The sequence below is a fragment of the Seriola lalandi genome, unplaced genomic scaffold (assembly GCF_002814215.2).
Source record: "Seriola lalandi dorsalis isolate HSWRI2012SDOR001 ecotype SW California unplaced genomic scaffold, Sedor1 jcf7180002054573, whole genome shotgun sequence".
Classification (NCBI taxonomy): Eukaryota; Metazoa; Chordata; class Actinopteri; order Carangiformes; family Carangidae; genus Seriola; species Seriola lalandi.
The window spans coordinates 90557-102871 of record NW_019525126.1 but is presented as its reverse complement, the minus strand read 5'-3'; the positions used below and the strand labels follow the sequence as shown (position 1 = coordinate 102871).

The 12315-nt window shown below is 41.4% G+C and overlaps 3 protein-coding genes across 4 annotated transcripts; 1 reads left to right on the top strand and 2 right to left on the bottom strand.

Moving 5' to 3' along the window:
- Positions 1 to 134: 134 nt before the first annotated feature.
- Positions 135 to 2932, bottom strand: ccdc197 (coiled-coil domain containing 197). The gene is made up of 9 exons (XM_087176888.1): positions 2733 to 2932; positions 2563 to 2608; positions 2034 to 2210; positions 1741 to 1898; positions 1570 to 1652; positions 1281 to 1453; positions 1081 to 1191; positions 868 to 984; positions 135 to 781 (listed from the first exon to the last, which is right to left on the bottom strand). Exons 1-9 carry the CDS (start codon positions 2834 to 2836, stop codon positions 596 to 598), a joined length of 1155 nt encoding a protein of 384 aa, XP_087033014.1. The 5' UTR covers positions 2837 to 2932; the 3' UTR covers positions 135 to 595.
- A 1644-nt stretch (positions 2933 to 4576) lies between these two features.
- On the top strand, positions 4577 to 10755 carry LOC111663118 (ankyrin repeat and SOCS box protein 2-like). 2 transcript variants are annotated; one of them, XM_023417189.2, is made up of 9 exons: positions 4577 to 4705; positions 5225 to 5426; positions 7941 to 8110; positions 8298 to 8453; positions 8571 to 8816; positions 8900 to 9071; positions 9275 to 9878; positions 9979 to 10132; positions 10296 to 10755. In XM_023417189.2, exons 2-9 carry the CDS (start codon positions 5308 to 5310, stop codon positions 10424 to 10426), a joined length of 1752 nt encoding a protein of 583 aa, XP_023272957.1. In that variant the 5' UTR covers positions 4577 to 4705; positions 5225 to 5307; the 3' UTR covers positions 10427 to 10755. The 2 variants fall into 2 exon arrangements, with proteins under 2 accessions (XP_023272957.1, XP_023272956.1); XM_023417188.2 differs by lacking the exons at positions 4577 to 4705; positions 5225 to 5426 and adding an exon at positions 7226 to 7570.
- Positions 10756 to 10860: 105 nt separating this feature from the next.
- LOC111663119 (protein FAM181A) lies at positions 10861 to 12143 on the bottom strand. The gene is made up of 2 exons (XM_023417190.1): positions 12092 to 12143; positions 10861 to 11964 (listed from the first exon to the last, which is right to left on the bottom strand). Exon 2 carries the CDS (start codon positions 11904 to 11906, stop codon positions 11127 to 11129), a length of 780 nt encoding a protein of 259 aa, XP_023272958.1. The 5' UTR covers positions 11907 to 11964; positions 12092 to 12143; the 3' UTR covers positions 10861 to 11126.
- Between the last annotated feature and the right edge of the window lie 172 nt (positions 12144 to 12315).

The window sequence follows — 12315 nt, the reverse complement described above, 5'->3', positions numbered from 1 at the left end:
CTGAACATGCTTTGCTCTACTTAAACTGCATTGCCCAAAGGAGTAGCAGCATTGCAACATAACTGACGATCACTGTCTGCACTGCAGAGCTGTGAAAAAAAACCTGTATGTACAAAATTGTCTGACAACATGGAAAAGGTCTTGCAGAGTCAGGTTCGCTCTGCTACACTATATTTTTCCTGATTGTGACTATTTTATTTTAAAATGCAACAATGATTACATTCCTGAGATACATATTTATAAAGTCATGATGCTCAATTACATTTGATCAACTTGCTTTCGAAACCTTTATGAAATTTTAGGTGGAAAATTTCTGCATAACATTTTTCATCAAGACTTAGGAAAACTGAAACTCTGTTACACAAACCAAACCACTCTTAAATATAGACAAAGGAGCTTAACACAGCTAGCTAACTCTAGCCTTTTCCAGAGCTTTTAAATGCATCTCACAGTCCTGATGGGTTCTCTTGACACAATTGATATTTGAAAAGATTTTTTTGTCAATCTGTTTTTTCCATGATCAAAAATGAACGTTCACGCTCAACAAATTTAGTTTTCTATAAGTAGTCACATCATAAGTTGTAAAAGTTTCACATCAACCCATTGTCTCACTCTTTCTGCTGACTTTACTTGAACTTTTGATCTGTGTTTTACTGCCAATGCTTTTCATTGATCCCCTCTCTCTCTTGTCTGTCAGAGCTGTTCTGCTTGTCATTGCAGACCCAGACTCCATTAGTCTCCTCGCTCTCTTCTCCGTGTCTGCCTTGTCCAGTATGTACTCCTGAAATCAAACTCTTGGTTACTCAAAAGTTAAGTAAAATAAGCAATATAAATTATAACAACCAAACTCATCCCTGAGGATATTACCTTCACCATGCCCATCATCGTCAGTACATTCATGTTTTCCAGAGGTCCATATCCTGGTATATAACACTGCTCTGCAAGGTTGTTGACGGCCATAAGCAAGCGTCCCACTTCCTCAACCTGGGAGAAAGTGCACATATGGCAGTATTCCTGTCTGTAACTCCTATATGTAAATTACCTAAGGGTTATTTCCAACTCATTATCTTGAGTGCATACCTTCTCTCTGGACAGGCCTTGCTCCATCAGCAGGTTGACCTCTGCCTGCTTGTTCTTCTCTTTAAGTGTTTCTAACTCACTCTGGAGTTCAGACAGTTCTTTGTTGGCAATCTGCAACAGCCGTAAAAAAAAAAAAAAAATATTCAAGCACTGCCAAATGAAGAAATGTTGCACTGTATATCTCAATGTGCAAGTCTGACCAGTTTCTTAATGCTGTGTTCCTGTGTCATGGTCTGCAGTTGTCGCTGGCCCTCCTCCACCTCCTCTTCAAGTCGCCCCAAACGTTGCAGCAGCTCCCGGTTGGTGATGGACAGGGTCTCATGACGCCGAATGATGGGCATAACCAAAGATTCAGACCCATTATCGAGGTAAGCTGAAAAAGTTTGGTCCATGTTATTGCCAGCGTGTAATTAACTTGTTAGGATAAACCAAACAAATTCATGTAAAAGCTCACCCATGGAGGGCAATGAAAGTCAGTTTTGTACTTACTGCTGGGGAGATAATCGAGTGTTTTCATCAAGTAATCCTCGTAGATCTTGTATTTTGTCATTCTGTCTTTTAAAACTTGCTGTCTGTGACATGAGACATGACAAAGCTGAGGTGAAAAAAGTGACTTAATGAACAATATTACCACATCAAGACTTGGTTTAAACTCCTCACCTTGCCTGAAGCTGTTTCAGCTGTTCTGTCAGATCTTCTATCGCCCTCTGCTTCAAAATGTTCTGCTCCTGTGCAGCTTCATACTTCTTCAGCGCTCTACATCGCTTCACTTCATTTTCAGCCACAAACTTCTCAAATTTCATCGCCCTCTCTTTAGTCTAGGTGAAAATACAAACAAAAAGTATTGGAACAAGTTATGTTTAATGCCAGGTAGCATCAGTGACTAATATCTACTCATTTATTACACTTGAAAGCAAGCAGGTTTAGGAGCAAACGATGAGGTTTCAGCTCACTTGCTGTTGCTTTATCTCCAGTTCAGACTTCCTCTGTGCTAGAGCCTCCACACAGCTCTTAAACTCTTGCCGTTTGAGTGCAAGTAGCTTGTCCACCTCATCCAACTCCGCCTGTTTCTTCAGAACCAGGGTCTTTCGCAAAGTGTTCACTCCTGCCTCAAGGACTCTGCTAGCAGTCTACAAATAAAACATAGCCAGCACAAACACTGAAACTCTGTTACACAAACCAAACCACTCTTAAATATAGATATAGATCCAATGTGCTCAAATAAGCAAGCAAAGTTTATTTATGTAGAACTTATTAAAACAGGACGAAGAAAAGGGAAAATAAGAAGGAGAGAAAAGAGAGAGACAGAGATGACAATATATAAAAACAAACAGAATCACAGAATGAACATAGGCTTATAGGTTTAAGGTGTTTTTTCCATAATAAAACAACAAAAAAGAACTATATATAAACGAACTACAATATCTTTAAAATGATCAATTAAATCAATTTTCTGTATATTGCGTGAATGCACAATCTTACCTCTGTTACAACAGGTATGTGATTGACATCCTTCTCCTCTCTGTGTCTGTGGAGGTAACTGACAGTCAGTGGGGCCTAACAATACCATTCAGTCAAAACGTGTATGAATGGGTTTTAAAGAGAGAGGCTGTGGACATGCCGTCCACTGTGTAGTGTAAGAACAGGCCTACCTGGTGTCTTCCGACTGTGTTACGAAAATGTTTCTTGTTCTGTTTTCCACCTTGAGTTTTAGACAGTCTCTGTTATCTAAGAAGGGAAGAGAGGACGTCGTCATGATTAAGTAAATTTACTGTGGATTAATCCTGATGAGTAAACAAGACTCCTGCAGTTATTCCACGTTCAGACGATCAGAAAGACGATCGAGGCTCCTTCCCGGATGTTTTCCTACATTTGTGTAGCGGTTGCTTAGTAACCGCCGACGAGACAACTGGGAATGCGCCGGGATCGTTTCCCGTTGTCATGGCAACTGCCGGGGTGGCGGTTCAGTGTTACTGGCTGAATGAGAGGCATAGAAATGAGATCGTTAAGACCGGGAGGAGGCGAACGCGAAGAGTGCCCACTCCGTCCTAAGTACCGCGAAACGTGGACCAAGTTCAGTCTGAGCCTCTGAGTCCAGATCGTTGACTGGGAGTTGTCTGGGATGTTGTCTGGGATGTTGTCAACTCTGTAAAGAGCTCACGTGAGAAATTCTGCTACTCTTTAGACTTTACCAGCGGGGTATGTCACATAATTAATTTCACTCTGTGGAAATGGAATGAAAAACAAAAAAAAAATGCAGGCAAACACATCCCCCTCCCAAGTCAAAGAGCACAATACAGACTTTATACAGTCTGCGGCTGCAATACATGTACCCACCCTGGACGTTTAAATTCAGTAAGGCCAAGATGATGGATTGTGACAGTAACACAGCAGATAACTTTATATTAAAGATCCACTCCAGTCATATAAAGATATATAAACATAGCCAGCTTTGAATAATAATTTGTGCCTGAGGGTTTTCACACAAAAAATGTATAACCTTGTTAAAAATTTATGAAATTAATTTATGAATATGCAAATGTTGCTAATTTCAGAGGTTTAAGTACAGGACTCACAGAAAAAGTTCATTCTCAGTGTGTGTGTGTGTGTGTGTGTGTGTGTGTGTGTGTGTGTGTGTGTGTGTGCACTGGAAGTTTCAAGTTTGCACATCACACTTGTGTAAGTTGCATTATCCACCATGATTTGTTTTCCAACTGGTTGTGATATCACAAAATCATGCATGTACGTGCACATCAAACTTGAAGTAAGCACTGAGAAACTTTCCTCCTCCAGCAGATGGATGTGAAAACAGACTTTTGCTGCCATTTGTCACTCTGCACAGTGACGGTCACATATCAAGTGAAGTCACAATAAGCAAAACAAACATGCGGAGGAGGAGGAGGGTAGCTTTAAAAATACTTGGTTTAATAGACCTTTTCATAGTGGACATTTTGACACATCTTCGCAGGAGAACCACAGGTTTAATTAATAATAATAATAATAATAATAATGAGAGCTGAACTTTTAGCTTTTAGTTTTAGGGCCAGGGTGAATGTTTACGCTGACTCACTGGCAAGGCTTACTGATACAGTTCCATGGGACAAAGCCAACATTAACAGTATTAATTACACTCGTGCTTTTCATGCTATGACCAGTCAAAATATCTGCTCATTCCAGGACCCTAGTATAATGATATTATAAGTGCTGTTTGGTGTTTTTATAGCATTACCTGTGATCAAAGAATGAGTCATCTTTCACAACCTAGTTAAATAACCAAGCTTGTTTTGGGCAAAATGTGTGGCCCCTCAGAAATTTGGAAACAGCCTCAGAGGTCGTCTCGCCAAGTTCCTCCAGCTGTAAATAGATACACTGAAGGACTTGTTTGTGTCACATCCAGTTTAAATGCAGGAAGCATTTTTCACAAAAACTTCTGAAGAAGTGATTGTGAAACAAAAATCTGCTGTCATTGTTCTTCTGTTTTTAAAGCACATTTCACACTTCATCATGTTACAGAAAGAGCTGACACAACAGAGGATCATTAGACAGGGCTATTCTTGTTGTAAAGGAGGATCAACAAATTTATAAAGTAACTGCTGTGAATGGGGATCAGGAACACTGTCACCTGGTGAGTTGAAGTTTTTGAAATATGTCTGAAGCTTTAAAGAAAAGAAATTGAAATATTTTTGTATGTTTGTGTGCATTTCACCTTTCTTTAAATATACAGTATAATGGAAGTCCATTAATCATGGTCATAGTTGAGCAAATAAACTGAAACTCCAGCTTTATGTGTTATTTTAATGCCATCGCTCTGCTGCATAACTCACTGTAACACTCCACACAACCTCACATCAGTGTTGCCTCTGGAGCAGCAGAATCAAGTTGAACCGAACACAGTTGAACATGCCCTTAAAAGGCATCTATCCTCAGAGCCTGAGCTGCTGCCCTCTGATGTCTGCTGGTGCAGATTTTAGCTCTTTCAAATTGGCTTGGTCTCTAATTCATACAGTATGACGATACAGAATGTGTGTATTATACTGTGCATGTTGATGCAGCATATTTTGTTTTAAAGCTTTGCCAACCAGATTTTTGCTGCCATTGACATTTTGAATTTGGTTTTCTAATCCTTTGATTACTGGATCATCAGCTGCATCCGTGGTCTGTGAAGAGGACAGCAGCACACTGTTGGATGTCCGGGTCCGCAGACTGGACAACAAATCTTCTCCTGTGATGCTTGCAGTCAGCAGATCCAGGTCTCTTTACCAGAGACTAAACGATGATATCAAAGACAGACTGGCTCTCTACTCCTTGGGTCTCCACACTGCAGACACAACAGTGAACTTGCTCAGGTGAGGAAAAGTGATATCACTTCAGTTCAACAGTATTTTATAAAGCTTTACCTTATTACATTACATTGTATATATGCACATTTTCATTTGCAAATGAACCTAATAAAACAATTCTTAAAGAAATCTAAACTTGAAACAAATTTAAACTAATTGATGTGGTGAAAAAAAATACCATGCCTATGTATTATTTCATATAAAGTTATGAATTACTTGTACATGGCATGGTTCTGAAATGTCATAACGATGGATCACCATAATTAATCAATTGTCAAAGTAAAACTGAAAGCACTGTTAAAGTAAAACAAAAAAATGTTGAAGTAGAACCTTTTGTGGAAACATTTACATGTGTTGTTGATTGTCAGGATAGTTTACTCAGTACAGATGACTACTTCTTCAGACAGTTAACTACTATCTCATGGTCAGGTCCCTATAAAGGTTTATTTACATACATTGGAGGCAAAACGTGACCATTATTATTAAAACACACAGAGAGAGGGGAAAGGATTAATGGCACAGTCCTGATACTTGTCTCGCCTGCAAGTGCATGCGGTCTGTCAATCACCAAACACCACCCTCTTGTGGAGATACGTCAGCCAGCTGAATGTGAATTAATGAGGTAGAGGTGGTGAACATGAATAACTGTGTCACTGTGACAGGAATCTTCATAGGACAGTTTTGCCCGACAGTGTACACAGCCAAACCAAATGATTACGGTCTAACAAGAACACTGCATTAAGACCAAATTTGGTCACCAGTTCCCAAGAAAGGATATATTTTGAATACTTTTAGGAGGCCTGAGAAAGAAAATGATTTCCTTTTGAAAGGTAAAAGCTTTAAGATTGAATAAAAGCCTGTGGATCACATTGCCATATGGGAAATAAATTGATTTCATTTTCTCTAGTGTTAAAACCAAACACAAAGCAGAAGTTACAGTCATGACTGAAGCTCCCACTGAGGACACCATGTCATTAGAAAGAAATGTCTTAGACTTGTGTAAATCATATAGATCAGTTTGATGGAAACATCTGTAGCACTGTCCAATCATAAGCAATCAACTGTAGAAACAGGAAGCAACGCAAGCTGTAACACAGTTTTAAGCCAATGAATGTATCAAATGTGATAACTTTGTTTTATTATGTACATACATGAAGAGGTGCGTATGAGTTTGTAGTAGGCCTTTTCACACAGTTGAGAAAGAGTGGAAAATATTTCACTACGCTAACCTACGCGATGTTATTTGGTCATTTAGTATAACATTATGTAAGTTGCGGTAAGCTTTATTGTGTTACTTTTGATTTTCCCAGTTTCATGCTTTCAGAGATGAAGACGCGAGGAGGTCGTTTTTTGTGACTGTCGCCAATTTACATATTTTTTTAATCAATCGATTGATCAGTAAGAAAGTAACTCTTTTGGCTAGTCAAAAATGTGTCATTAGGGTGTCAGTGAGAGCAATAAAACACCTTATTTCAAAAATCTCAGCTACAGTCCATCTGACTATAGTATTATTATCTCTTACCAGGAGTGAAGGACTTACAGTAAGACTCAAATAACGGTCCCTGTGGACACACAGCCTGCAGTACAGATCTTCAATAATGCATTCAAAAGTGAGAAAGGGAGCTGTGGCCAATGATTTTGTTGATTTTATCTTTTATCTTCTTTGTTAGTCCTTGTTTTGTGTTTTTCTCTGGCACTGTGCTTTTTATTCCAAATTCCCCTTTAAGATTAATGCTTTTTACTACCTGGTTGTTTAATTTGGAAACCAGCCAATGAAATAAAGGCTACATGCAAAGACAGCCATTTCGGTTTGGAGTGCATTATCTTGAGTGCTGTTTGCCTTATCTCTGGATGTCCGAGTCTCTTGACATATATGGATAAAGCCGTCACCCTGCCGCCTGACAATACAGTCCCAAAATAATCTGAGAGAGCACAGCTGAGCAGAGCTCAGCGCCGCTCCGTCGCCTCCACCGCCGCGCTGTGTGCGAAACACTGCCGTGAAATCTTCCATCAGAAATGACGAAATTCTGCTATTCTGAATACTTATCTCAGTTCCGTAATGCTGGAGGTAAATGTAATAATGCAATGTCGCGAATGCGAGGAGATACGGGGAGAGGAGACGGTCAGAGCGACGTAACGTCAGAGCCGGAGTGAGTCTTTCGTTGTTGCTGTTTGACAGAGGCACCATGTGTTTGTGTGTACGCGTGTGTGTGTGTGTTGGGGGTCTTTGTGCACTCTTCTGTGTAAATAGAGAAGAGTATGAGCGGGTCTTTTTTATTCTAGATTAGTTTAATAACATGGTATATCAGTTAGGATTGGTTATTACGGTTTAATTAAGATAATCACCTAAATCTTTAAAAAAAAAAAAAAAAAAAATCAAGGTCCGTGGTTGCGTGAAAACTACATCCCTCAAACACTGCTGATGTCTGTCTAGAATTACACTCCACTGCATTTAATTGTAAGTCAATTCAAGTGTTTTTCTCTTCACTCTGTCTTTCTCTTTCTCTCTCTCCTTTCAAGGGATGTTGACCCGGTGCTCTTTGCCATCAGGAGAGGGGATGTGGAGGCTGTTAATGATCTGGCAACATCAGCTCCTCACAGCCTACTGAAGGAGAACAAAGATGGGTGGATACCTTTGCATGATGCTGCCTACTGTGGACAGGCTGAGTGCTTGAAGACCCTGCTGCGGGGTATGACACTTGAGGCATCATTGTTTTTCCCAGTGCATTAATTTGTTCACAGTTTGACCTTAGTTTCAAAATGTAGGAAGAGAAAACATAGATATATTCAGAGAGGTGTCTTGGTGCGTTGTTTGCACATTCTTGAGATGCTAAATGAGTCACCCAGTTTGTGTGATATGTATATTGTCTGCTCCAGTCCATCCAGGTTCAGTAGACAAACGTACCTTGCAGGAGCAGACGGCCTTGCTGCTGGCTGTGTCTTGTGAACATTTGTCATGTGTGCTGTGCCTTCTGGAGGCTGGCGCTGACCCAGACATCAACAGCAAGAACAAAGAAACCCCTTTGTACAAAGGTACAGCTGTGAAACCGATTGTATACAACAGGACTGTTTGGAAAAAACAAGTATGGATAACCATATATCTGCCAGGTACTGGGTAGAAATGACTCTGTGTCTTGTCTGTCTCTGTAGCATGTGAGTTGGAGAATGTGGATACAGTGAACCTCATTCTCTCTTATGGGGCCACTGTGAACCAGCGGTGTGGTCAAGGCTGGACAGCCCTCCATGAAGCCGTATCCAGGAACAACATAGAGATCTGTGAGATTCTAATAAGAGCCGGGGCTGTAATCAATCCACCTAATACCTACAGCATCACACCGCTCACTGTAGCAGCTCAACAAGGACAGATGAGGGCACTGTGTTACCTGATTAGAAAAGGTACTTCTCTGAACCAAATTCTCCTACTTTTCACATTACTCATCCTCATTTAAAGGTTATAAAGAAAGTATGCTCTCCTGTAGGTGCAGATGTGAACATGCAGACATGTGATGGTGTTACAGCCCTGCACGAGGCCAGTAAAAATGGCCACAAGGAAATCGTAGCAGTGCTGTTGACTAAAAACGCAGATGCAAACAAAACCACCAACTCAGGTCTGCTGCCTCTACATCTAGCTGCCCAGTATGGACACCACGAGTAAGTTGACTTACTATCACTTGTTAATTGTTATAAAAGAAAACATCAGTCAAGATCTAACATTTGTATTAGGAGATTTGTGGTTATAATCTACAGTAGAGTGGCTATTGTAATATATTGGTGTTATGTTAAGAGTTATATAATCTCCTCTGCAGTTGTTGTTTTTAAATATTTTTCATTAACATTGTCACTTTTGTGTTGAGGATTGTGTCCCTGCTTGTCTCAGTGACAAGTCGAGCCCGGCTCCGGCACAGTTGGATCAGCCCCCTCCACCTGGCAGCAGAGCACAACAGACACACAGTGGCAGCTGTGCTTCTGAAGACAGGTGCAGATGTAAACGCCACACTGGCCCATAATCATTCCATTCAGTATGCCGATCGGCGCGCGACAGCCCTCTACTTTGCCATTGCCAACGGCAGCACCAAGACAGCAGAGGTGCTGCTAAACGCCGGCGCTAGTGTGAGCCTGGACCCAGTCAGTCCTCTGCTAATGGCTGTAAGTCAGGGCTGTGTCAGCACCGTGTCCTTACTGCTGGAGAGAGGGGCCGATGTCAACGCCAGAATCCTATCTTATGGTACTACGTTCCCTGCTGTAGTTGCACTTTGCATGAACAATCTGCCTCTGCTCAAATGCCTTTTGGACAACAGCTGCGATGCCCTCTCCTGCTTTAACTGTCCATACGGCAGTGCCCCTCACCCAGCTTCAGGAGGATCCCATATAAGAACTGTTGGCAGCAATGGACATGTCTTACAGAATGACAGTGTGCTTGCTTTAAACTGCTGTGAGCCATCAGAAAGAGCAACACAGGTGTGAAAAATAAGCAAAAACAGTCTCATGCATTTCACCATAACTGAAACTTGTATATTCTTTTTATGTAATTAAGCTTTTATCTGAATTTCTCTTCCAGTTCTGCGAGTGGATCTCAACACCAGTTATGTGTCAGTGGGCAGGACCAATCATAGACTTGCTGCTGGAGCATGTTGGTCATGTTCAACTGTGCAGCAAGCTCACTGAACTACTGGACAGCCGAGAAGAATGGCTTGCTGTTAAGAGGAAGTCATGTGAGTACAAAATCTTATCATTTACTTACTTCCTTATATATCTCCTTATGCAAACATGCATCCTTCCACTCTGTCTTTCACTTCCTCACACGTGCATACAACACGTATGTGGTCTTCAAATGTGCAAGTGATCTTTATCTTTATCTTCTCTTTCTGTCTAAAGTGTCGCCTCGTCCACTGCAGCACCTCTGCAGATTAAGCATTCGGGTCCAAATGGGGAGACGCAGACTGAAATCTCTCACAAGTCTACCTCTGCCAGACAGAGTGATCCGATACCTGAGCCTGACTGACTGACTTTAAGATGAACTTCAAGCACTATATGCATGAGAAAATGTGACTAAATTTATCTATTTGTGGTTCTTTTTTTAGTTGTGTCTGATGTCTTGAATCTGTACATAGTCCTCTCAAAGCAGTTCTCTATGTATAAAATATCTATTTATAGCATAGGTGATGTGACAATTAGGTTCTTTAATCTGTCCCTTAGAGTGTTTTTTTTCACAGAAACCATCAGTGAAAGTTAAAAATGATCTAAAGCCCAAGGGATTTCTTGAAGGAAGTTGAATCATTTATTTAAAAATAAAAGCAATTGTTTCAAATGTGCCTATGACAAACAAAAAGCAAAATCTATGCCCCACATTCTATTCTCATAGTTGAAAGAGGAAACTAAAACAGGATGCTTTAATGCATTTGCATGGCTTCTTCCTACCTTACAAAGAACAGGCAGTATCTGTAGAAACCTAAAAGTAGAAACCTTTTAACTTACTGTCAATTTTCAGATACTTGGTGACATCAGACTGGCATCAAAGTGAAGCTGAGGAAGTTATTCTGCAAGTGCAATTTAGTCCTTTAGATTTAAACAATAAAAATAGATGAAGCATTCCAATAAGTGCTTGAGAAAGAGTCTCATGTTCAAATGCTGAAAGAGAAAGAGGCTGTGCAGAAACACAAAATGAAAGTAATTAGTCCTATATACATTTATTTTAAGTGTGAGTAATTAAATGAATCCAAACACGCTGAAGATGGGTGACTGGACGGTGGGTTTGGTCGGTATGGGTTTGACCACAACATGTGTGTGAATTTTCTGTCCATAAGGATGCTCAGGTCTCTCTGACTCAGTCCCTGCTGTCTTGCCCCACAGTCCCACAGGCGGATGGGGGACAACAATGTGACTGTGGAGGACCTGGTGTCCGTGGTACTGGAAGGGGCAACAGCCGCACACACTCACACAGTGGTGAGAGGTCAGGTCCAATTTAAGCGTCTCTTTGTCCGCAGAGCTGCGCCGACTGGACGCAGACAGTGTGGCCTTTGCATCATTACCATAATTCCTTTTTCTCTTTTCATTTTCACCGCCCTCAGATGTGGACGCAGGGCTCCTTTTCAATGCTAAATGAGAGTGCTCCCTCTTAGTTTGGGTCAGCTTGGGTTCCTCCCAGAATGAGGCTGGTAGCTGGCGTTTCCTCATAGGCACCTGCTCCACTGCGCTCCCCACATTCTCCACATCTTGCGCATCCGAGCTGGCTTTTTCTGCGACCTTCACACTTTGGTGACCTGTCCCCACCGGTCTTCCGCATCCATATTCCGCGGGCCTGTGAGTGTGGCATCTTGGCACCCTAGAGTACTTCTGCGAAAACCGCTTCAGTTGTTTCTGCAGATATTTCCTGTGATCCACGGAGCGTCTGCACGGAGCTGACTTATCCAGGGCCGCCTTGATGTCACTGGATGCCAAATTTACAAAATTCAGCAGCGTTTTGACCTCGCTGTCTGCATTTGCCATTTTTGCCAAGACTTTCTTAAATCAGTCCATGTTAGAGCTGGTCGCCCACCATCAAGGTCTAAAGGGAGATCGGAGAAAAAATAGGTTTTGCGTAATTACGCGTGGAGGGAATTCTGTAACCAAGCCTCAAATGAATGTAATGCATCTTAATTTATACTTTTTGAGAGTAATAACCATTTACTCACCACTGCCGGTTGGATCCAGACTCTGAAGCCGCAGTCCAAGCACAGACTTCTCTCCAGGCTGCAGTAGGAGCACTTCAACAAGTTGAATGAATATAAACTCGTTGTAGTTATGGTGCTTTCCTTGAACCAATCAGCGACCCCAGGCCCCTCACAATGCACCCCAATCAGCCTCCAAGCGCCCTGCTATCGAATTCTTCACCATTGCAAATTGTTGTCATGGAGAT